The sequence below is a fragment of the Simochromis diagramma genome, unplaced genomic scaffold, assembly GCF_900408965.1.
Source record: "Simochromis diagramma unplaced genomic scaffold, fSimDia1.1 OVJJ01000402.1, whole genome shotgun sequence".
Lineage (NCBI taxonomy): Eukaryota > Metazoa > Chordata > Actinopteri > Cichliformes > Cichlidae > Simochromis > Simochromis diagramma.
The window spans coordinates 2,394,526-2,419,364 of record NW_024386972.1 but is presented as its reverse complement, the minus strand read 5'-3'; the positions used below and the strand labels follow the sequence as shown (position 1 = coordinate 2,419,364).

The following is a 24,839-nucleotide window of genomic DNA, read 5'->3' as shown; positions in this document are numbered from 1 at the left end:
CTAAAGCACATATAAGACATTTTTGAAAATCATGGACTCCTTCACAGTTTTCTGAAACTATTTTACAGTGTGTAGGTGTGCCCCCCTTCCCCCATGTGACTGTTTCAGGGACTGAAACAGTGGTGGCTGTTTGGAAGAATCTAAAATATAAAACACTTTCTTGTTTACTACATAGTTCTATATGTGTTCATTCATAGTTTGATGCCTTAAGTGAGAATCTACAATGTAAATAGCCATGAAAATAAAGAAAAACATTAAATGAGGTGTGGTCAAACTTTTGACTGGTAGTATATATGTCAACAAACCCTCACACTCCCGTGTTTTATGTAAGAAATATTTAATAAGTATTGAACTTGCAGATTGATTTTGTTTGTTGTGCAATCACAACCACGGACGCTATAGCATTATCCAGGCAGTGGTGCTACATTTAAAGCAAAAGCAGATGAATAAAATATAAGTTGTTGTTTTTTTTAGTTGGTATTTCCAGGTTTATTACGTCGTGATTTAGTCAAACCAAACAGCGTCTAGTTCTGACCCAAATACGGAAGCAGCACAGACAGCGGCGAAAGTAAAAGTTGACATGCTTTCTTGGGCGTGGAAATGCAGTCCAAAGGCTTTTTATAGACATTAATTATTATAACCACGGGGACATCACATCTTATTTAATGCTCAAGATGTCTTCCTCTTGGTTTCGCGTTGCACTTCCGCTTTGTTTTGCGGTTTCATCGGTCGCCCTGGCCATCAGCGGACAGATTCCCGGTAAGCGGTGAATGAGTGCGCGAAATAGCGAAATAAAAACCATCTTGTCTCGACAGGATTGCGCACTTTCACGGTAGACTGCGTACTCTTGTTTGTAAATGAGAAGAAAAGTAACGGTCTAATGCTGACTAACAGCGCCCCCACCTGGCTCCTCTGTGTTTTTGTGTGTCTTGTGTAACAGCCATGCCGACCCCTCTCCCCGCTGTCATCGGTTTGTGCTCTGTGGCCGGGATGGCATTAATCTTGAAGATAAAGGTTGAAAACCGGACGTTAAGCAGCCTTCTGAGCCAGCATGTAGCGGTGAAGGTTGTAGGCTGGCTGGGCAGGCGGCAGAGAAGGAAACTTGAAGCAGACACACTCAAAGTCAAAGAAGTCCAACAGGAGACTCTGCTGAAGCGCTTGCGTAAAAGCGCAGATACGTATTATGGAAGACAGTACGACTTCAGCTCAATAAAAGGTAAGCAGCGAAGTAGATGGCGTTAGTTTAGCAAGCAGGTAGTGTGAAGACATTTGTGCTTATTCAGTGTTAACGCTTGGGAAGGCCGGGGTGACACATTAAAGGAAAAAACTCGTGCCACCAGCTGCCACCAGACCCCAGAGTCCTTAAATAACGGCAACAAATCACAATTTCATATTGATTTGATTCCTATTTTAAACGCGTTGCTTTCCAAATATAATCAAAGCTGCATTTATCTGTTCACAATTTTTATTGTTTTGTGAGCAAGTCAAGCTTTTTTAAAATTTCTTTTTATTTTGTTTTAAACCTGTGTCATCAAATTTATTGTTTTCAATGAACAAATGTCCCCGAGACATTTTCAGCGTACAGGTGACTGAAACAGCATTTCATGCATTGAGTGGAATTTGGCTCGTTTTGTAGACTTAACTCCATGTGCTGATTTGTTATTTAGTTGTGCCAAAGGGTTTCCAAATGAATTAATTTTATGTTATTACAGTAATATTTGTAGGAAATATTGGAGGGAAGAGGAATAATGCTGTAAGTCAAAATCTGTTTATTTTTCTCATGTTTTTCTCATTTTTTTGTCAGATAATTGACACTGAAAACACATGTAGCCTGTACACCTGTAGCCAGATGCAATCAAATACAACTACCATCATTTATGTTTATATGTGTATTATTAACGTTACATTCATATTTTTTTTAGTATCACTCCTTTCATTCCTGTACTACAACACCCTTAGTATTGATGTAAAAAGTACTACACTATTTCTATTATCATCTGAGATGAAAATTATCCTGATTACCACAGAGTTAAGATGCTTCCTTGTGACTTTCTCTTTCTCTTCCCCTCCACAGTTTCATTGCTTCACTTAAATAGTTTTGATATAGAAGCTGCTGCGTGCTGTGTGTCTTGCTGGAGTGTGCATTTACTTGTGTCCATGGTTCACCTGCCTATGCCCTGTGCACATATAGCAGCAGTATCATATAGTCTGTGGATGAGAGTGTGGTTTCTGAGAGTACCACCAACTAATTTCTGCTTGTTGTAATGTTGCTGTTTAAACGATTCACAGCAGGCCAGGGTATTAAATGACCCTGAGTATACTGGGAAATGTCCCAGTGTTCCTGATGGGCACGGACAATGCAGCAGGTCCTGAGAATTGCGATGCTGAAATTGGGGACTGTTTGATACTTGTGCTTAAAATAAGCTCAAATGATGAAAGATAAATTAGAGGTGTCAATACAGTTTTGATTTAAATCATGAAATCTGTTTATTTTCTAGATATTAAAGAATTTCAGGCATGCCATCCTATTACTACATACACGCACTATCAAGACCTAATCAACCGCATCGCAGCTGGAGAAGAGAAGCTCATCATTGCAGAGAAGCCATTAATTCTGGCCATGACCTCCGGGACATCAGGATCCAGTGCCATGCTGCTCAGCACTAAGGACACCAACACTGAGTTCTTCCTGCAGGTGAAGTCACTGCTTGATGATGATGATGACGGTGTAGCCCATGCGCTGCGCAAGGAAATTTTACTAATAATACTCGCTGTGTGTTTCCATCAGGGAGTGACTGTGTGCTTAGATGCCATGCAGCAGGCATTCCCTGAGACCAAGAGCCTTCAACGCACCACCAAGTTCTTTTACACTCCTACTTTTCGGCAGTCTGAGGCTGGAATTCCCATCGGACCAAACTCCTCGACACCAGCCTCCTCACGCCACATCCTAAACCTGTACACGACTCCAGCACCTGCCTTCAAGGTACAATCAGCAAGCCTAACAAGTGGTCAGCCTTTGTGTGACCGATTCGGTAATAAAATCTTATGTTTCTTCAGGTTCCCAGTGAGAAGGACACGCTCTATTTGCATCTTCTTTTTGCGCTGAAAGATCCTAATGTGGGAACTCTGGAGTCCAACTTCGCCTCCACAGTTTTCTATGCCTTCAGTGCCCTACAGGTACCCAGTTGTTTGTCAGGAATGAGTTACTTTTGTTACTTTTGTTGTTTTTGTGTTTTTCTTTCTTTTTTATGTGAGTAGAGGCATAAAAACAGGACTTAATGGGAAACCGTAAAGTATGTAAAGTAATTCATCCATTCCATCCTTCAAAGAAAAGCATTAGCAATGTTATTTCTTGTCTATTTTAAGAGACAACGTTTCATTGAGCAGTAGCAGGCTGTTGTTGTCCTTCACATGTGCCTCATTTCGTTCTCACTGGGACATCATTTAGTAAAACAAGATGAAATCTTGAGTCAGGTGTTTAGCTCCCACTGACTGATTAAAACATTTGTGTTAATTGCTTTATGAATAAAGGCTTGGGCAAGTCATTTCTCCCTAATATGCTCTCAATCTCATAGGAGCGTTGGCAGGAACTTGTGGAGGACATTGAACGGGGGAAAATCAGCACTGCTCTGTCTCTGGAGCCCAAAGTGAGGGCCAAGCTTGAAGCGCTAATGAAGCCAGACCCACAGAGAGCTGCCCAGCTCCGGGCCCACTTCCAGGACGGCTTCAGGGGGATTGCCAAGCGCCTGTGGCCTCATCTGAACCTGGTCCTGGCAGTGGACTCAGGCTCCAATCAGATCTACGGGGAAATGTTGAGGGAGAGTTACTGCAAAGGAGTGCCTTTCTACTCGCCCTTCTATGCTGCTACTGAAGGTGCATTTACATTTTTAAGCTGTTTAATTAAAAACCGTTGCAGTTGGGCATTTGTAGGGTTTCTATATGTGGATGAGGTCAGCATTTGCTCTCATTATCTGTGCCCCTGCAGGTTTAATTGGGGTGAACCTGTGGCCTCAGGAGTCAGAAAGACGTTACTTGCTGTGCCCTCGCTCAATGTTCTGCGAGTTCCTCCCAGAGAGCAGCCTGGATGAGGAGGCCCCTCACACTCTGCTGATGGAGGAGGTGAAGGAGGGAGAAAACTATGAGCTGCTTGTCACAAATGCTTCAGGACTTTACAGGTTCGATTTCATCTACAAACAAATATAAATAACTGCAGCTGTATGTTTACATCCTCATGATTGTGATGGGTCACACTGCATTTTAACATGTTCTAAATCTGTTTAAGACTCAAATGGAAGTGTTCATGTTTGATATGTAACACTTTATTAGGTACACTTCACTACTTTTAGGTTGGACATCCTTTTTTCTTAATTCTTCACAGCAAAGATTCAACACGGTACTGGAAACATTCCAGAGAGAATTTGGTCAGTGTTGACATGATGGGAATCTCCCATTCCACAAATGCTCTATTGGACTGAGACTTTTGTGACTATGGAGGTCATCTGAGTACAATGAACTCATTAGTCAAGAAACCATTTTGAGACTTGATTGAGCTTTGTGACATGGTGTGGTATCCTACCGGAAGCAACCATCAGAAGATGGGTACACTGTGGTCATAAAGGGATGGAAATGGTCAGCATCACTATTCAGTTGGAGGCTGTGGAGTTTAAAAGGATCTTGGTACCAAGGAAACAAAGAAAATATCCCTGACACCATTATGCTACCACCACCATCTGCCTGAACGATTGTTACAACAAGGCTTTCATGTTGTTCATGCCAAATTCTGATCCTCTCTCCAAATGGTGGAGCAAAAAATGAAACTCTAGGCAACTTTTTCCAATCTTGTCCAAATTTGGTGACCCTATGTGAATAATAGCCTCAGTTTCCTGTTCTTCAGAATCAGATTACTTGTGGGAATAAATGTGGATTACAGTTGCTCCAAGTCGGTAACAGTAACAGACTAAACAATACAGTATGTTACTGTTTTTACAAATTTAAGAAACAGCACTAATATATACAAATCACTCAATTATAAATATCAAGAATTAACAGAGGTGATTCTAAATAAATATCAAGAATATTGCAGAGTATGAGTGGCAGCTGATGTGGTCTTCTGCTGCTGTACCCATCTGCTTCATAGTTCAATGCACTGTGATTATAGAAATGTTCTTCTTGATAATTTGGTTGCAGCAAGTCATTATCTGAGTTTCTGTTGCCTTCCTATAGGCTCAACTCAGTCTGGCCACCCTCCTTTGAGCTCTGACATCAGCAAAGCATTTCTACCAGAGATCTGCCGCTCACTGGATATTTTCTCTTTTCCGTGCCATTCTCTGGAAACCCTAGACGTGATTGTGTGGTGAAATCCCAGCAGACACCAACAACCATGCCACATTTAGTCACTTAGATCAACTTTCTGACCCATTTTAACACCTGGTATGAACTTCAGTGGGTTATCTTGACCATGGCTACATCTCTGTGTGCACCAAGTTTCTGAGTGGCTCATTAGATATTTGTGTTAATGAGCAGTTGAACAGGTGTACTTAACAAAGTTGCTAATGAGTGTAAAATCAGATTTGTCCGGTGGCTCTGTATGACCATCACTGCAATTAAAATGTGATATTACAACTACAACAAACTCTCATATTTACCTGTATATTTCCCTTGTTACAGATATCGCATCGGAGACATTGTAAAAGTTGTTGGATTTCACAACCAGTGTCCCATCGTGGAGTTTCAGTACAGGTACAGCACTGGACAGCAGTACAGTTTTTCTTATGCTGTGTGTGTGTGTATATAAAGCATGACACGATACTTTCTCCTTGCTTCCATGCTCCATTAGACGAGGTCAGATGCTGAATGTTCGAGGAGAGAAAGTGTCAGAAGCGTTGTTCCTCAGTGCTTTGAAGAAGGCCGTCGCTCAGTGGCCAGGAGCTCAGCTGGTTGACTACTGCTGTGCTGAGAGCGGCATCCTGGGTAATATTTGTTCTTGTTTATACCCTTAAATCATAGAAGAAGGTTGAATATGATGCGAAAACTATTGAACCCTTTGCAGCATATTTTATTTTATTTATTGTGGCATTGCAGGAGATACAATTGGTGGCTCAGACCCTCACTACCAGGTGTTCTTAGAGCTGAAAGGTGTGAGGAGGCTTACAGAGGAACAACGACATAAGGTAAGAGAAATCCTAATGAAGGTTCACCAACAGGCAGCATGTTTATAGTCTGTCATTAAATCACTCTACCTTGTCTTTTTGTTTGGTGTTTCCTCTCTTGCTTCACAGCTGGACATTTCTCTCCAGCAGGATTCGGCCGTCTACAAATCCTTCCGTATCAAAGGCAGCATCGGGCCAATGAGAGTGCAGCTGGTGGCAGAGGGAGCGTTTAACAAACTTCGTAAGCAGATGATGGCGTACTCGAGCACCTCACCCAATACGTTCAAAATGCAGCGGGTGCTGCGCAGGAAAGAATATGCTGAATTCCTTCTGGGCAAAACGATTTCCTGAGATCACTTACAGACTGATGATATTGGATGTTTTTTATTTATGACTGACTTAATGAAGTGTGCCTGTGGGAGATGTTAACCACGATGCATTAACTCTGATTTTTAAACAATAAAAATGCACTTTTGACTTTTGACAAAATATCCCAGAAGTCTCATCTGTACAAAACCCCCAATTTAGAAGTTTCCCGAGTATTTCCAGTGGAAATTTTCTGGTGACACCAGCACGAGAAAATCTTTGAGCTGTATTTAAATGTAAGCTTCAGTTGCCATTCCTCAATAAATTTCACTTTACTTTTCTCCAATGTTTTGTTTTTTCTGGGCAGTTAAAGGAAAAGCAAAAGAACATGCTGTTAATATCTTGCATTTTTTAATGGAGTTGCTTAAGCTTTCATTTTATACCATCTGTTACTAAATGTTGCACCATCTAATGATCCCATTTTGTGAAATTACCTGTGATGACTAAAGCAGCATTTGGCAAGATTTAAATCTAGTACGCTACTGTTATGTGGCTGAATTTTGTGTTTTTGGTCCCTTTAGTATTGTTAGACAGCAGTCACAGCATGTCCTGGTGAAGGTAATTATGCTATTTTTAGCTTAGTTAATTATCTGACATCATATGGTTGTTGGTGGAAGTCATGTTTTTTAGGTGGTTCTCTTTCAGATTGTGCAGATTTGGCCAGCTTCTAGTTTCATCTTAGAGTCAAGTGGCTCCATCAGACCAGAAGAGTTGATTACTGGTAAGCATCCTTGGCCTCTAGACTGTAACTGATGATGCTTATGAAATCAAGATAGCCTTCAGTATCTGCCTGCTCGCATTGTTCACCACCTGTACAGCTTATTTCTTCAGTTGCATCATAAACAATAGTGCAATAGGAGTGTCAGGACTTTGTTGTTACCACCAGAGGGAGCTAGTCTAATATTTAAGACATGCAGCATAATGCTATCTCCCACAGGTCCAGCATTTAACTGCTTGTCAGCCTTGACTGAAGCAGTGAATTCTTGTTGATAGCTCTGACTGTGAGGGCTCTCGTCTGAATTAATATCATCTTCTTATAAATAATCAAGGTTTTGGAAAAAAGGGGAGCAGACAAAGAAGACGGAGAAAGCGCATATTTATATGTATGTTGACTAGACTAATCCTCACATCCTTATTTGATTCTGTGAGATTTTCTTGTTGCCATCTTTAGCCTCAAAGAAAGTCTGAGTCTGAATAAGCCCCGGTCTGAGCCGACTGCTTCTCTCCTGCAGGTCGATTCGTTCACAAAGTGGGCTAATATTTTTAGAAACGCCCCATTTCAGCAGAGATTTGACATCGTTCTCGCTTTATTTTGGCTTCATAATGCCTCAACTGTATATACAAGTGTTACATTTTGGCTTAAGAAAGCTGGCAAACAGCACTGCATGGAAGAACTTAAAACAATATGGCACTAGTTTGATTTCAGGCCTTTTTCTTAAGTATCCACCTAAAAAAAAAAAAAAGGTTAGTTTGTTTGTATTTCACAGTTGTGTATATGAACAGCATTATTGGGGTGGTTTCACATTAAAATGTATTTATTGGCAGGTACTTTCATTCTTCCCTTTGCTGTTTATTCATTCCAGATTGCCTTCTATCTCTTCTTGGTTGTTTAGTTAGATGGCTTGTGTCTTCCTCTGCCTGCCGTCCTCATACGCCCAGAGGATTTACAGACACACAAACGCTCAGAGCCCGCGATCACACATCTGTTCTCTCACAAGTTAATTCATTGTAAACAGACAGATTTGAGAAAGGCAGGCTTGACTTCTCAATGGGATGCAGGGGGGAAGTGTGTTGAAGTGAGAGAAGGGATGCTGCGGGATGTGTGAATCGGCCTGGCTGCTGAGTTTATCTGGCATACAATTTAAATCAGGATTAGGGTTGTGGATTTTCATTCAAGTTTAGTAAATTACAGTCAGTTCAGTCAGCAGAATATTCAAGGAATTGATTTTCAGATGTTATTATGTGCATAATTAAGGGGCCAAAGTGAATTTTACAAGCACGCCAGCAGTTCCCTTAAAACTGAGAACTATGGGAAATGTAGTTGGGGATAATATTTCACCTGACCCTGTGTGCGTCACTCTGTCACATTAGACCGAGGAGATGATCGTGAGCATGTTTAATGTATTAGCCTCTTTATTAGTGACAAGCAGCGACGGATGAACTACAAGAAGAAGGGACAATGAGATGTCATTAAAAATAGAAAACAGTGAATGGCTGCCAAGGCTTGAATAGGATCCGAGAGAGGAAACAATCCTCTCTTAAAAGCCTCCAAGCTTCTCTTTTACTTTCACTCTTTTTTTTTCTCCACCTTTTTTGTTTCTCCTCCAAATCCAGCTCACCTCTGCTCCCAGCAATTAACATTTAATGTGTTTGTGGTTTTGTTTAATTATCCCCTAAAATACCCACCTTCGGTGGACGTAACAGCTTTCATCTCTTCTCTGATGTGGCTATTCTCAGAAGTCTGCAGCTGCTTTCAGAAATGTTAGTCAAGATAAAAACAAATGTACTTTTTTTTTTCACTGAGAAGATTAAAAATGCAATTTCTGGTGAGAGGAAACACCCACACTGCTGCTGAATCTGCTAAATCTTTCCAAGATTACCAACCCCCACAAGAAATTTCTATTATATTTCTTTCCTCATCATTTTTGTTTACTTGACTCCCAATCTGCATAGAGACACATTTGATGGATGGAACAGAAAATATGTAGGGAAGATCTCATTCTTTTTATCTTATTTTGCTATATTAGTGGGTATTATTGTGTATGTTGTACGTCTTTTGAGTCACAAAACAGCCATAATAAAACATTCTTGAGGCCTATTGACTTCTAATTGGAATATGGAGGATTGTAGGATTTATTCTAGTTCTTTCTCTTACTTCTTGACAAAACAAAGCAACTGTAGGTTTTCATTCAGCACCTCATACATATACCAGTGATTTAAAATGTACTGATGAATGTGCTAGTTAAGTAAAAATGCTGAAAACCTCCTTCTAAATTAATAACATACCGATCAAAATACAATAATACAGGCTTATAATATTAGCCGCATGACCCCCCAAATAACCCCTAATATTAGGTTTCAGGTTCAACATTTAATATTGATCACATTAATTAATAGCAATGGATCGTCTTTCCCCGATTACTACAATTTTAATGAGATTGATTTTGACAGGATTCTTCGAACACGGAGGGGAGATGATTTATCTTCCCGATGAGAACGTTCACTGTCTAGAGGTATTTCCCCTCGTTGGCTAAGCCGTATTGCTTTCTTGGGTCAAAGTGAGTTAGGTTTGGGGGTTTTGGCATCGCGTTGTCACGAAAAACATCTCCAGGCTTATCCTTTTAATCCGCTCTTAGCGGCTTTTATCCCAGAGTCTTAACTCGCTCATGGATACTCCACAGGGGGTGACAGGGCAAAGGCAACCAGCCTCATTTTTAATAGTCAAGATGGAAATTAACAAAAAAAAAAAAAAAACCCTCTAGGAACGGTGTTTTGAAGCTGTGCCTCCTTTACTCTGCAACTTGGATAAAATAAATAAATAAGAGGACTTTGACAGTCTCCCTTTAGCCAGGCTCCTTTGACAATACAGCACACAGTCCAACAGAATACAAAAGGCTTCGTTAACCGATGTGCAGGTAATCCATCTTTCCTTGCTTTGCAGACATGCCCACAAAAGCCATGTGCTGATAGTACCACTGCTGGGTGTGATGGTGCTGTCAGATGCTCCCAAAGCCTCACCCCTCCCTCTTTCCTCTACCTCTCCCTTTCTTCCCTTACTCTCTTTCTCCCCCCCTCTCTCTCTATACCCCCACCACAGATGAAAACAGGTCCTTACAGAGGATGCCTGTATCTCATTGGCTGATATATCACCGGAGCGGATGGGAGCAGGAGTGAGGGAGAGGGAGAGTAGCGAGGAGGGGAGAACGCTCAAGAAGATGCAACTACTCCCCCACAGCATCCTGACACATCACTGAGCATCACTGAAAAGAGGTGTAGACACATGCTGTTATTTTTCGTCGCACAGATTTGCGGTCCTCTTTTAAATGGAAAGCGCAGCGCACTTGGAGGATAACTTCCTCCACACTGCTGCCGGGATCAGCGCTCCGACTGAAAGGTGCAGACAAGCAACAGCTGGGCTCACTGTTTTGAAGCTCTTCGGATCTCAGAGTCAGTTGCACTTGATCCCTTCTTCAGCTGCTCGTGACCGTGACTCTTAATTTCTCCTTTTCGAGACTGCACCCAAACCTCTGCATTGTTGGAGTGAGCTATTTTAGTCCTCCCAAAGCCACGCTGTTGATTTACTGAGAAGGCATCGCTCGAGGAAGGGTGGCAGCATTTACTGTAAATGTGCATCCCTGCGGCTGGTGCCAGAGAGTCACCCTCAAAGTCTCACGCACCTGCTGAGACTCCCTGGAAGCTACCTGCTGTGCCTTTGGGATGGTGTGACCTCAAGCTAGCAGGTGACCTTCCTAAATCGGGGTCAAGATGCCGGTGATGAAGGGCCTCCTGGCCCCACAGAACACCTTTCTAGACACCATCGCCACACGCTTCGATGGCACACGTAAGTGTCCTGTGAGGCTGAGCTTCTCTGATAAATCCTCACTCAGTGAAAAAAAAAAAAACTGGTGGTTTAGGTTGCTGACTTGGACTTTGCCTCATTTAAATCTATTGTGTGGTCATTTGTCTCCTCTTTTCTTGTCAGTTTTTAAAATACAGCTAATAAACTAAAGTAATGGAAGTTTTGTGGCTGGCATCAAATCAAATACAGACTCCTGTGCTGTGTTTTCACTGTGAGAGACCCCACTGCCTGAATTAAAATTTGTTTCTCTTCATCCTCTGCTTTAAACTTGGGCAGAACTTGGATTCAGCTCTTCTCAGGTCATCACAATCAGTACAAATGTCCTGACTAAAATAGCATCTGCTGCTGGTTCCACTTGAATAAAAAAAAAAAGAAAAAGTTTTCTTGCACTCAACATCTCACATTTGTTTCACACATTTAGCCTCACAGTAGCCGAACAGCCATTAGGCAGCACTGCCATTTTTGCTTAGCTCGTGCCTCTTGTTTTGCACCTTGTGCCCCTCTCAGGGGAGGTTGCGGCTCGTTGTAAATAAATGCCACGGGGACGTCTGTGTTTTGTTTGTTTGTCGATTCAGCCTGTCCTCCCTCGCCTGGTTTCAGCAGCCAGATTGAACGGATGGCTCGCTGTGATTCTTAGAGCTCGGTCTCCGTTCCACTTGGGGAAATATAAACACAGTGAAATGGGAGACATTACCGTGTAAGTGATGTGCAGGGTATGCAATTATAGCTTCAATTTGTGAGCCGGGTATTCTAATGAGATATCTCTCAATTTCTTAAAGCACACTTGCACTCACCCCGTCGGGAATTGTTCTTGTATCTGGGCACTAAAGGAGCTGAAAATACAAAAGTGGAGTTTTGTGAGCCGAGAGGATTCGCACTCAGTCTAGAGATGATGTGACTACTGCACAGTTCAGCTGGAGGGCCAGGAGGTCAGACAGGCCCCTGTGTGCCCTTGAGCTAAACATTTCAATGTTGACAGTAATGTTGAGAAACATTCAGTGCTCTTTAGGGTGTTTCAGGGTGTCATAGGACTCTTCCACATTTACTTGTTGTATTTTGGTCGTACAGCCATTAGATCTGGAGCTGAGCCCACTTCTAAAACTTCAGAATAAAATACAAATGACAGTAAACAGGTGACAAATTAAAGAAAAAATATTGTCTTAGTAGGATGGTGGACCACTGAGTGCCCTCAGATCAACCTCATTGTTCATTAGCTTTAATTCTACAAGTCTTACAGTCTCCCTATAGATTTTTCTCATTTAATAGATATTTCCTTGCTGAGAGTACAACAACTTTGTATTGATTTGACACTTCTTTCTAAGTCAGCAGCCACATACAGCTCATTTTGATCTTAAGTGGGCTGGATCAGTGAAACTTCCCTTTCTGTGAGCGTGAAGAAGTTTAACTACAACTTTAATCCCTGAGATGTATAAAAATAAGAAAAAGAAGTGCAATTTCCACAGCACATCTCTTATTTACTTTAAAATAGTATGAATAGCCATAGGAAAGGACTTTATCAGTAGCCAGAGCTGTGAAACGTATGAAAATACGGTTAAAAGCCCAAACTTTATGCACTTCACATTTTCCAAAGCCGTTCAGTGAACCAGAATGAAGTCTGTGTTGGGCTGAATCTAATCCCCAGGCCTTATTTTTGATCACCCTTCCTCTAAGTGAACCCAAACTACACAAGAGGATACCTCCCATGGGTTAACTAACCCACCAGATGCCCTTGCTGTTAGTTAAGTGTTCAGGTTTTCCTTTAATTTGTCATTTGTTTATATATACTGTAGTGCCGGTTTTGAGTGTGTAACGTTCATTCAGAATAAAAGATAAATCAATAAAAACATGTAGCCATTAGCGAGACGTGCATCTAAATAAATTTTTCCCCCAACTCATTCTCATCCCTGCCATAAGGCTGTGGCTCCTACAGGAGTGGCAGAGTGCCCACTGCTCAAAATAGCTTCCTTCCTGTTGCCCGGGTGACAGGGTCCTGCCACTTGACATGGATGATGCTCGAACACTTTGGACTCGGAGAAAAAGATGGTCGACTAAAGAGAAAACACTTGAACTTGCTTTCTAATTAAGGACTTGTAAGCAGCTGGTCTCTTGTTCCAGAAAAGAGCATCTTAAAACAAGTGGCATTGTGGGTCGTGCACCTGCAGTCTCTCTTCTGTGTCGCCCCCAACTGCCGTCGGTCTGGTGCATGCAGCATTCATTAGAGTGTTTGTTTTTGTGGGTTTCACTTGGATGTTTGAGCTTCACTGGATAGAATTTAGACACAGGGAACCTGCATTCATATTTTCAGGATGGAAGAAAAAAATAGTCTGATTTGTGATACTCCAGTTCGCTTTGCTGGAAAATCAGTATTAGGAGTCCTAAAATATGCCTGGAGAAGATTCTTAATTATTTTTACAAGACTTATTTTAATGTTAAATTACTGCAAATTAATTGTATTAATTAAAAAAATTAAGTCAAGTCAAACTCAAGATTCAGTTAAATTTGAAAATGAATCTTCATGCACAGGAAACATGTAAAAAGTAGCAGGTCTCAGTTTAAATCAGCCAACACATCATCACTAAATGTGCAGTTACACAAAGACAACAGACCATCAATTAAACCTGCTACATCATTTACTAACTGTTCAATATTGAAAATAAAGTCAAAGAAGTTCAATTAGATCACAAAAAAAAAAAATACTCTTCATGAAAACATAACCCTTGGCTTGACTCACCAATTACAGTTTATATTAGCTCATCAGCCACTTCAATAGGTACACGTTGCTAGTTCCAGGTTGGACTCCCTGCTGCTGGAAACCTTGTTTGAATATTTTGGTCCATATTGATGTGGCAGCTGCGCATCCATGATGAGAATCTGACGTTCTACGGCATCCCAAAGGTGCTCATTTGACTGTGATCTGATGACTGTGGAGACCCTCTGAGTACAGTGAACTCATCGTCATGTTCAAGAAGCCAATTAGAGAGTTGTGAGATGGTGCGTTATCCTCTGGAAGAAGAAAGTCAGAAAATGGGTACGCTGTGGTCATAAAGAAATAGACATGGTCAGCATCAATAATCAGGTAGATTGTGGAGTTCAAATTATGCTCAGGTAGTATTAAGGGACCAAACTATGCCAAGAAAATATTCCCCACACCATTACATCACCACTGCCAGCCTGAAACATTGATACAAGGCAGGATGAATCCATGTTTTCATGTCGTTTACGTCAAAGTCTGACCCTACCATCTGAATGCTCCAGCAGAATCAGCACTCATCAGACCAGGCAGTGTTTTTCCAGTCTTATGATCCAGTTTTTGTGACCCTGTGTGAAGTGCAGCCTCAGTTTCCTGTTTTTAGCTGACAGAGGTGGCTACAGGTGTGGTCTTCTGCTGCTACAGCTCATCTGCTTCGAGGTTCATTTAGAGATGCTCTTCTGCATACCCTGGTTACAGCGAGTGGTATTTAAGTTTCTGTTGCCTTCCTATCAGCTCAAACCACTCTGGCCATTCTTCTCATTTCCTTTAGAGAACTACTGCACAATGGATACTTTCTCTTTTTCACACCATTATCTGTAAACCTGTAGAGATGAATTTCTGAACAATTCAAATCAGCCCGTCTTTCACCAGCACCATGTCACATTCAAAGTCACTTAAAAATCCCCTTTCATCCCTATTCTGATGCTCAGTTTAACCTTCAGCAGGTTGTCTTGAACATGTCTGCACAAAATGCTTTGAGTTGCTGCTAATGAATTGGCTGGCTAGATATTTGCCCTAACAAGCAGTTGAACAGTTGTGCTTAATGATGTGACTGATTGTATTATGTATTATTTATGCATTATTTACGCAAGGAAAATTATTTGTAGATTTCTATATGAAACCTGTGCAGTCTTTTACTTTTACAATTTCTATTATGTTAAATAAGTTAATAGTATCACATCATTGTACACTGAACACCAGTTTCTTCTCAAATCTAATATTTTTACAAGCAATATGCAATGCAGTTTAAAACATAAACTGATGACGAGGTAAAAGTTTCTTACAGCAAAAATGGCTAAGTCCATCAGTCTGAGTAAAGAATGTATTTAGATCAGAACCAAAAGAAGCTCCCCTGCTGAGTGAGCAGCCTCGCAGTCAAACATTGTCCAAAAATTTTATTTAATGTGCCACTCCAACTAAGCCCCTGCCTTGACTGCCATATATAATAAGAGCAGCATCTGAGACAGTTATTTCATCATTATGTTCCTGCATGTCCATATAATTATTTCCACTATGCAAAACAAGGCTACGTTGTGCTTTTGTGCATCTGTTTGCTCTGACGGACCAAATAATACATTATCTTAAAAGCCCCAAATCTTACAGTCATTATCTATTGTGCAGCTTCACGTTGAGCATTTTCCGGGTGTTTCAGGGTAATTTCTCCACCGAGAGTTTTTTTTTTGCCGTGTTTATCCTCATAAATATTGATGTGGCTGTGCTTGACCTTAAGAATAACAGTTATTAAAGCGAAAGCAATTTTAAGTTGCTTATAATTTAACGGTTCCTGGTCTGAGACAATTACCCAGCTGAACAGCCCTGCGGTAAGCAAAATGTCAGGGCAGGTTAGGTTGGATAACCTTTGACACACACAGCACAGTATTTGGCTCACAGCAATGTCAGCGTCCATGTTTCCCAAAAGGAGATGTCTCCCTGTGTGTATCTGAGTGCCTGTGCTCAAGGCAACAAAACCACATCACGCTCTTTCAAAAAAAAAAAAAATCTCTTTGTTGGTTTGAATAGTCTTTCTTTTTTTATTATTATTATTTCTGAAGGGCAATTATAAAGGATCAAAGGTCAGGGTGAAGTTACAATTGCAGTTCTGGCTGTAGATTTGTTTTGCACGTCAGCAGTCTGGATGCTCATCGTCAACACTGCCTAAAAACCAGAGTTTCCATTATACTGGTGGCACTGTGCTCTGCCTGTGTGTGTTACAGTATAGATGCCCATCCTTTATACCCAACTCCACCTCCCCGAGCTCTTGTACACGACCTCCCCAGCAGCATTTTTACACTGACAGCAGTACTCACTCTGCAGGGCAGCGTAACCACGGGGCAGCTGCCGGCAAAGATAAGAAGTGGGTTTATTTTCCCCCTAAACACTTTTCTAATAAAAGGCAGCTAAAGAACCAAAGAGGAGCCAGGAAAGAATGTCAGGCTGACGCTCACGGAGCTCATTGTTACCCAGCTGATGAGCGGGTCTTAATAGGCAGCTGCAGAAACCAACACCAAATAGAAGCCAGATAATAGCTGAGACTCTTTTGTGGCTGTATCCTTTGCTGCTCTTTTTGTTTTGTTTTTTAAAAGTCAGTGGTAACAGGTGGCAAAGTTTGATCTGTACATTTGGAATAGGCTCTGCTGTAATTGTTCAGGTTGGTGGTTGAGTCCCCAGGTGGCTTACTCCATGCATGTCGGTGTTTTCAAGCAAGACACCGAAATAAATCTGCTTCTAATGTGCAGGTCTGCACCTTACATTGCAGCTCCGCCTCCATCGGTGTGTGAATTTAGGTGTGAGTGGGTGTGAGGCTTTGTAAAGCACTTTGCACTGTTCTTGATATAAAGGCGCTACGGAGCTCCAGTCTTTTTACCTTTAACGGGAGTTAGATCACGACTGCACAGATACTTTTTTTCTGTCTTTGCGTTTAATTCAAACATCTTTATTAATCGTTGACATCAAAGTGACTGATTTTCCCACGTGCCTCTTTGTCAAACCAGTGACCCTTTCCCCCTGCAAGCCCACTCCTTCTTGTGCTCTCACCCATCTGCCCCAATAAGTAATTACATGCTACTGAGTGGTAATTAGCTTCTGAGGAAGTGGCCAGGCCTCTTGGGCTTCATCAGTCTTTTATGCACAGAAGAACTCTTATATGGACACGAGGCCGGCTGCTTGATGTTAGCAGTAGCATGTAGTGTCATCATGTCAGATTACAGTTGTAGCGAGTCAGCACAGATGTGTAATTAAGGAAGCCGGAGCAGCTGAGCGGCTACTGGAAGCAATATCCCTCAGAGGATTACAGACTAAGAATTGAGGCATTGTCACAGCCACACACACATATGCACACAAACGCATGCACAGACAAAACTGTTTACAGTGCGGTTCATGTGGTTGCTGTATAGCTTAACTTATTAATGAAGAAATAAATATGCGACTGTAGAACTGAAATAAATAAGGTGAAAGGTCTTTATTCAGGAAATAAAATGGTTATCGTTGACCAAAAGCCAGTAGGACTTATAAATAAAAGTTTATGAGACTTGCACATGTTATTCAGCAAGTTAGTCTTTTTCACCTGCAGTAACAAAATAATTTCCCAAATTTAGGATAAATAAAGCATATATTTTCTTAATGAAGGTGACAGCACCTCATTTAAAAATCATTTAAAACATCTTTGACAGCTGTAAATATTTAAAACCTTTTACCACATGACTACTCTTCAGTGGGTTATTTATGATTATTTGACATTTTAAATGACAAGAACGTCATATTTTTATTTTGTTTTGTTTGTTTTTTGCATTTGTGAAATAACTATTTTTTAAATTACAAACAAAACTGGACAATAATGAAGTGGAGGAAAAACTATCCAATAGCATGTATAGTATACAACTACTTAGCAAAGCAGCTTTGAAGCTCTGCACCTCTCAGAGCCTACTTTGATAATAAAATAAAATAATTAGCAGCCTATTAGCTTTATACAGTAAAAGTAAACAAAAAATAGGAAAGTTTCAATTTGATTTTGACAAAAGTCCAGCAGCAGATCAAACATACCAGGAAGCCAGCAGCGTTGGTGGTGAAAGCAAACAAATCTGTCCACACGCTGTTAAATTCTCCATTTTCTTCTGTGTTTTTAATTTTTAAAAATTTTGAAATCCATAACTAGATACTGTATTTTTTTTTGTTCTATATCACTGCATACCACCTTAACTGAGGTTCACAGGGAGTCAGTAGAGATGGGCAAAAGCCACAGGTTCAACACCCCTTATCTCACACCACCAGCAACAACAATTGCTTGACTTAATCATCAATTAGTTAATGAATACAAAAACCTACATGATGACTGAAAGAGTGGAACGTGAAATAAAATGCTAACTCATTTAAAAGTTTTAGTACACTTTAAGAAAACCTTTCCATTTGCCCATCCATGAAACTTTGCATACCTCCAAACACAGCATAAAAGTTTTTCCCTTCATGGCCCGTTGGTTCTAATGTTTCCTTATAAAGTGATTAATGACTACCCCTGCCCTTGACCTATTTAGAGGACCGATTTAGGGATGCTGAGTAGAGATGTACCTATTCTTAGGTAAACATTACATAAACCAGAGATGAATGCGGCTGCTCTCTGACACTTGCTGGCTCACTGAGTTAGAGTGTTAGGAATTTATAGAACATGAAAAAGAGGCCATGTTTCTGTTTTTTTCCAGCTGGATAGGCAATCACATCTTGTTCCGCCATTGTTTCTCGGGTGTTTTTTTTTTTAAGAGAAACCGGGGGGGGAGTTTTTTAGGACGCTTTCTATTCAGAGTTGTGACTTTACCTGCAGAAAAAAAAACTGAATATACAGTATCATAAAAAAATAACGGGTGTGAATCTTTGTTCACAAAGATCTGCAGCAGAATATGGAACAGAAATAGTACAATTTCTCCTTGCTGAACACCATCAAGCCATAGCATAGACTGGCATAAAACTTCCTCTGCCTGCTGATGGATCAGACTAATGCCTGTCTCCTTCTATAATTCCACAGTGACAGTTTAGTTGCTGCTCGCTGCACACCCAAGAAAGGTTGTCACCGCTCAGAAAAGACATCCCCTGTGGACTGCTTTCTGTTCAGCCCGGCCAATTAAAGTGCTAGATTGTGGAAAGTGCAGCAGCAGCTGTTTAATACTCCTTCTTAGACTTTCTCTCTGTGGAATCGTGAGCATACAGAGCAGTCTATCGGTCTGTCTGTCTGTGTGCTGCCTCTTACTCTCTGGGCACAAAATCTGCAGTCTGATGTTTTCAATTTGACAGCAGAGACAAGTCAGTTACTTTGCTGAGGCCTCAATAGTAACTTGTTCAAAGAAATAATGAGCAAATATGCATAAATACTTCCGCGATTATTACAGCAAATTCAGTATAAAGATGAATGACCTTTTCAGTAAAGCAGATTTCAAACCACAAATATTTTTACATACCCTTAAAGTCAAAGTAGTGTCTTTTCTAACATCTGAAGCATCGATTCTATGAGATCCACGCTGTATCTACTGCTTATGAACAACATAATGCAATCTAAAGTAGTAAAGCCATACTTTTTGTGCTGACAGGTTCAGCTACAGTATCTGTTAACGTTTCTAGCTTCAGGCTGTTTATTTTGTCTGCAGAAGTCATTTTCTACCAGACTATGTTTCAATCACCACATTCTGCCTGGAAGCCTGTAGGTGAGGAGTCACAAATCTAGTGTAAGCTGGTGGTTGTTTGACACTCGCTGAGCATTTGTAAGGACACAAAAACTGGAGACTGGTGATTGTTTTCTCTTCTTTGTTGCAAAGTTGTGAAAAGAGACTGGAATATGGGTTTGACTGTGTGTCCTAAAGAGGAAATGAATCAGGAAAACAAAGTAGTAATATCAGCTCAGTGACTGAAAATACCCAGCACTGTAATGCAACACACTAAAAAAAACCTAAGTCATTCTGGTATACACATAACCAAAATGTTTGCCAAACAAATGAGCCTCACTGCAGCAAGGTCACATGCTTGTAGCAAGCGAGGGAACATGTGACATCAAACTCTATCCTGTCATCAAGATTAACATATGTAGATATGCAGAAGAAATGTAGAGCCTTTGAATACTACAGCCATGAGTTACTGGGATAAGATATCAGACCGATCAACGTGCTTTGTGTCTTTATGTCCTGCAGAAATAACTAAACAAGAGCTGTCCGTGGTGCTGAAATGCAACCAAAGCAAAGCTGTTTTGTTGCAGAATTAAACAAGTGCAGAGGCAATAACCACATCATACGATCCACATGTAAACTAAAGCAAATATTCCACCACGTCAATGTCACATTTACATGCTTGGGTTTTCTGCAGCTTTCACTGAAGTACACTGTATTTTCTAATCTGCAGCTCCATAAATGTGGCATCACATCAGTCAAACATAGAACAAACAGGTGAATGAACCTGTTCAGTCAAATTAGACTGAGTCACTCACTCTGGAACCTTATGAGATGAAATTGAAAAGGTGAAATTGAGTGTGGCTTTATACTGGTCATTCTTAAAGCATTTGCTTTCTTTCTCCAGTCATACTTCATATTTATGTTTATATTCCACTGGCACATTTCCATTTTCCTCCATCTCTCTATTATCCACTCGATTTTTAAATTGAAGAGTCAAGACTCTTCTCGGTTCATATCCTCAAATTAGCAGTAAGCCTAAAGCCCAGTGGGAAAATCGGTCACTAACCTTTGTGGTGCTCATAAACCCCAGTCGACTGTTTTACGTCATACTGTCTGCAGTGCATGATGCCAGTTTCTTTCAGTATCATTCAACATTCCTAATAACCACCATCAAAGATCCGAAATGCACTGATGAAGGCTTGGGGAAATTAATTTCAGCTGAAATTGAATCCACACTAAACTCTGATTCATGTTTTCTTTGAAAAGCTTTGACGTAAATTCAAAGAACTAACTGGACTTTGATTCCCTGTGTGAAGAAGAGATAATGTATTAAACACCAGGCTAAACATGATGCATGAAGCTCGGCCTTGCTTGTTACTGACATTCATATCAAAAACCTAACTTCTAATACATCTTTACCTTCTCATGTTCCCCATCACAGACAGTAATTTCCTGCTGGGTAATGCCCAGGGTCACCGTGGGTACCCCATTGTGTACTGCTCAGATGGCTTCTGCGAATTGACGGGCTTTACAAGAACTGAGGTGATGCAGAAGAACTGCAGCTGCCGCTTCCTGTACGGGGCCGACACCAGCGAGCAAGTGGCCCAACAGATGGAGAAGGCTCTGGAGAGCCGAGAAGAGTACCAGGCTGAGGTCCACTTTTACAAGAAGAACGGTGGGTGCATACTGCAGAAGCTGTAGAAATAAAGTAGATCCCAGCTGCTCCAATATTATTAACTACATTATTTTGTTTTGATCAACCAGCAGCCTGATCAAAATGAAAAAAACATTTTTTTCAACATTTTGAAGAGTGCATTTATTTTTAGATGAGAGCTGAATGTTCTGGTTGAATTATGAATGCAGAATTTAAAAGAGCGGTTAAGCAGTGCCCTACGTGCTTTTTAGAGAGTTGGTGTTCCTCAATTTTCATTATAATTAATACAAAACAATAAGATTAGGGCAGAGTAAGAGGTTCTGAGAGGAGTTGTGTACCCTATTTCCACAGCTAAATGCGCTTTCCTAATGCAGGATAAGGTACTGTACGTAGTGTCTTGAATTACCTCCTTCCTTCTAACTTCTGGCTAATCCTTCTGACTCAGAATATGATGTCATGCATTAGGAGAGAACATACAACACTGTTTAAGCCTCCCTGATTGGCACGCAGGATTATACTCATTCGACAGAGGCTCAAACCTGCTTCCTCAGGGTGTGTGAACTGCTTATTATACAATTGGATTGTCAAATCTGGACTTTAACAAAAACACGACTGCTTTTAATCTTTTTATTTCTTATTTTTTTAGAGTAAAGCAAGTAAAAGTAAGGCACTGCTGCTAAAACTGATTTTTAATTCACCACAGTTAATAAAAAGTAGACACCAAAAAAGCAGAAGGCTAGAACAAAGACTGTGAAAGTCAAAAAGGAAAATGCCATTTTAAAGCTAGAATCTCACTTGGCAAATGTTCACGACTGGTAGAGTATATAAAGAAGTCTGTCACCGAAGGAATTCACTACACGTAAACTCCTCTAGTGTGTACAATTTGCAAGCACAAACACTCACAAATGGCTTGCTGCCTGTTGTATTTACACCGACAGGCTTGCACTAAAACACCACCATCTACAATGTTTTCTTCCCCTTTCTTTCCTCCCTGTCTGTGTTTGACACACGAACAAGCACACTAGAGACACTAAAGAAGCTGTGAAACATCTGTTTGGTGGCAGAGCACAATTTCTACAGAGTCTGCTAATGAGCATACTGGTTTCTGGTGGGGTCTTGGATCTGTGCTGTTCCTTCCCTCTCTTACTTGTTATATCCAACCCTCTAACTTTCTCTTTCACTTTGTGTTCTATCCTGCAGATCACTGTCCACAGCTAATTTGGGGCATATTTATAGAAAGGCTATGCCATATGCCAAGGATATGACAAGTAGCCACAGTTCAGCGATGGTGACATGATGTGAAATTGCACAACCTTGGCTTGAGAAACTGATGCCATTAAGGAGATACATTAACAGAGGCGGTGGGGTGCACAAGACCCCACGTGAATTTGATTGCCAATCAGGACCTCTAGACCACAAAGGTTTGGCGTAATTAAATTCAAATCAACCAGAGAATCACCACAAAACAACCAAAAGGATACAAAGGGATCACAAATATAGAAAAAAAAAAACAATGTGATGAGCCATAAAGAGATTTTAAAGAAAGACAGGAAGAATGCACACTTTCCAAAATAAATAAATAAATACCAAGGACACAGTGACTAAATAAGGCCCCAAATACACAGAAAACAATCAGTTGTGAGCCTCACTGAGACTGAAAACAAGTACAAATAGAAAGTCCACAGAGAGTCTAACCACACAAATGCCACAAAGTAAAGACAACCAGCAAAAACAACTCAACTAATCTCAGGGAATACAACATATAAAGAGTATGCCAACACCTTTCAGTTTACCAATGGGACTCAAACTGATATCTGGTCTGGATTAAAGTCATCAAAAGGTGGAAGGAGTCTGGGTCAGCTACACAATAGGCTGTACGACATTAAATCAATAAAGAGAACGAAAACTAAACAAGCAAAGCTTCAATAAACAGGACAACTATCCCCCCAAATGAAATAAATAAATAAAAGGGAAGCAGGGACCCGAGGATGCTGGAGAGTAAAGGAAGGAGAGAGGGTGGAGCAGAACAAAGAAGGAAGCAGGAAAGAGGAATTAAAGACAAACAGCCAAACAAACTCTCCAACTAAATGTTGTACCTCTTCCATCTCTTTTCTCCAGTGGGCACATTGTTTCATAAAGTTTATTTGGAGGTACAAACAGGTTTTTTCTTTAATTAATATGCCATCATATTATTCAAATCCCTTTTTATGCTACACCAGCTTTTCTTTAAAGCTCTACACGGCACAGGATGAGCATTTGTCTCCATTCTCCAAATGAGGTGAAAGGAAAACTATTAATAAATGATCATTTCTGCTTCTGTTGCAGGTGTGGCCTTCTGGTGCCTGTTGGACATTGTGCCCATAAAAAACGAGAAGGGCGAAATGGTTCTCTTTCTCTTCTCATTCAAAGACATCACTGACACCTATGAAAAGGGCCGCCTCAACAGCAAGAAGGAATGTAAGTTGAAAGGTTTGTTTTTAGGGGGGGGGAAACTGCTTTTATTTGCTTACTAAGAGCATGATTTACGAGCGGGTCATGCTCAGGCCCCTAGCTTTCATTTTCTCTGTGTGTTCTTGTTCATCATTGTCACATCCTACACAGCAGTTTTGTATGGGCTGGCAGTTGTTCATTGAACTCAGACAGTTGTTTCCAATTGGGAGTTTGATTCAAGCCGCAATGTGTCTTCAAGTGGAACCTGAACACAGTCTGCCACAAATACCAATGCCAGGGGAAATACGCTCTTGTTTTGGCAACATGAATTTGGATAAGAGTCTTAGGATAGTGGAGCTTGTGTTTTTGTGTCTTAGTTGTGTAACTACACCAGAGAAAAACTTCAGATATTGAGTTGGATGGCACTGTTTTTTTTTTTCTCATATATCACCATCTCACAACAAAGTTTACAGCCTTGCGACTTAACTGACTCTGTGTGACAGTTTCAGAGGACAAGATGCACAGGGGGAAGAGTACTTCTCACTTCAGTGAGGCCAGGAAGCGTGGACACACCATGCTGTACCAGCTGACCAGCCAATTCTCCAGTGGAGGCAAAGGAGAGGTCAACCTGGGTGGAGTGAGTATACCTCTATCACTCATATTTGACTGGATGTGATGGGGGTTTTTTTCTATTTTTCCCTGCATGTCATCTAAAAAGATAAGCAGAAGTTGCTTAGACATGCAGCACCTTCACACCTGAGCTTAAATTATTAATTCTGACATCTAAAACATGAGATTTTAAGAGGACATTATCAGGGAAGTCTTGGTCCAGATTCCAAGAGTGTGGCCTAGCTCTGTTAAAAATTAAACTTATGACTTTGCTATTTTTGGTGCTGTTTTAATCCTACTTTTTTGTATGCAAGCTGTTGTTTGGTGGATTTAAATGGACAAAGAGCAAGGTCAGTGCAACAACTGTGGTTGATTGCAAGATGGCTCTCACTGCTGGTGAGGGGCTATTGGTCATAGATTAAGCAGAATGCATCGTTCTAACAATTTTTTTAAAAACATGCCGACACCTCCCAAACCTTTGGGTTATAGGTTATTATGGCAAAGGCCTGTTCTCATAAATAACCTCTACTCTCAGCTTCAAATAAGGCTGCTCTGTGTAACACTAAAGTATCATACAGAGTCCTGGGAAAGTTATTTTCACATTTATTTAACTACCTAAAGTTGGGTAGCTGACCCTCTAATTCATTTATTAGCAGGT

General features: G+C 40.7%; 2 protein-coding genes across 2 annotated transcripts in view; both read left to right on the top strand.

Moving 5' to 3' along the window:
- Positions 1-536: 536 nt before the first annotated feature.
- ghdc (GH3 domain containing) lies at positions 537-6,795 on the top strand. Its single transcript, XM_040039073.1, has 11 exons — positions 537-759; positions 941-1,216; positions 2,499-2,695; positions 2,789-2,983; positions 3,058-3,177; positions 3,576-3,873; positions 3,986-4,175; positions 5,668-5,739; positions 5,837-5,970; positions 6,082-6,170; positions 6,279-6,795. The coding sequence occupies exons 1-11, from the start codon at positions 666-668 to the stop codon at positions 6,498-6,500; spliced, it is 1,887 nt and encodes a 628-aa protein (XP_039895007.1). The 5' UTR covers positions 537-665; the 3' UTR covers positions 6,501-6,795.
- A 116-nt stretch (positions 6,796-6,911) lies between these two features.
- LOC120738044 (potassium voltage-gated channel subfamily H member 4-like) overlaps positions 6,912-24,839 on the top strand; it is a 40,998-nt gene continuing 23,070 nt past the window's right edge. The window contains exons 1-4 of the mRNA XM_040039072.1: positions 6,912-11,076; positions 20,930-21,163; positions 23,468-23,599; positions 24,076-24,209. Of these exons, the coding sequence (XP_039895006.1) occupies positions 11,001-11,076; positions 20,930-21,163; positions 23,468-23,599; positions 24,076-24,209 (576 nt within the window). The 5' untranslated portion in view covers positions 6,912-11,000. The remainder of the gene's footprint in view (positions 11,077-20,929; positions 21,164-23,467; positions 23,600-24,075; positions 24,210-24,839) is intronic.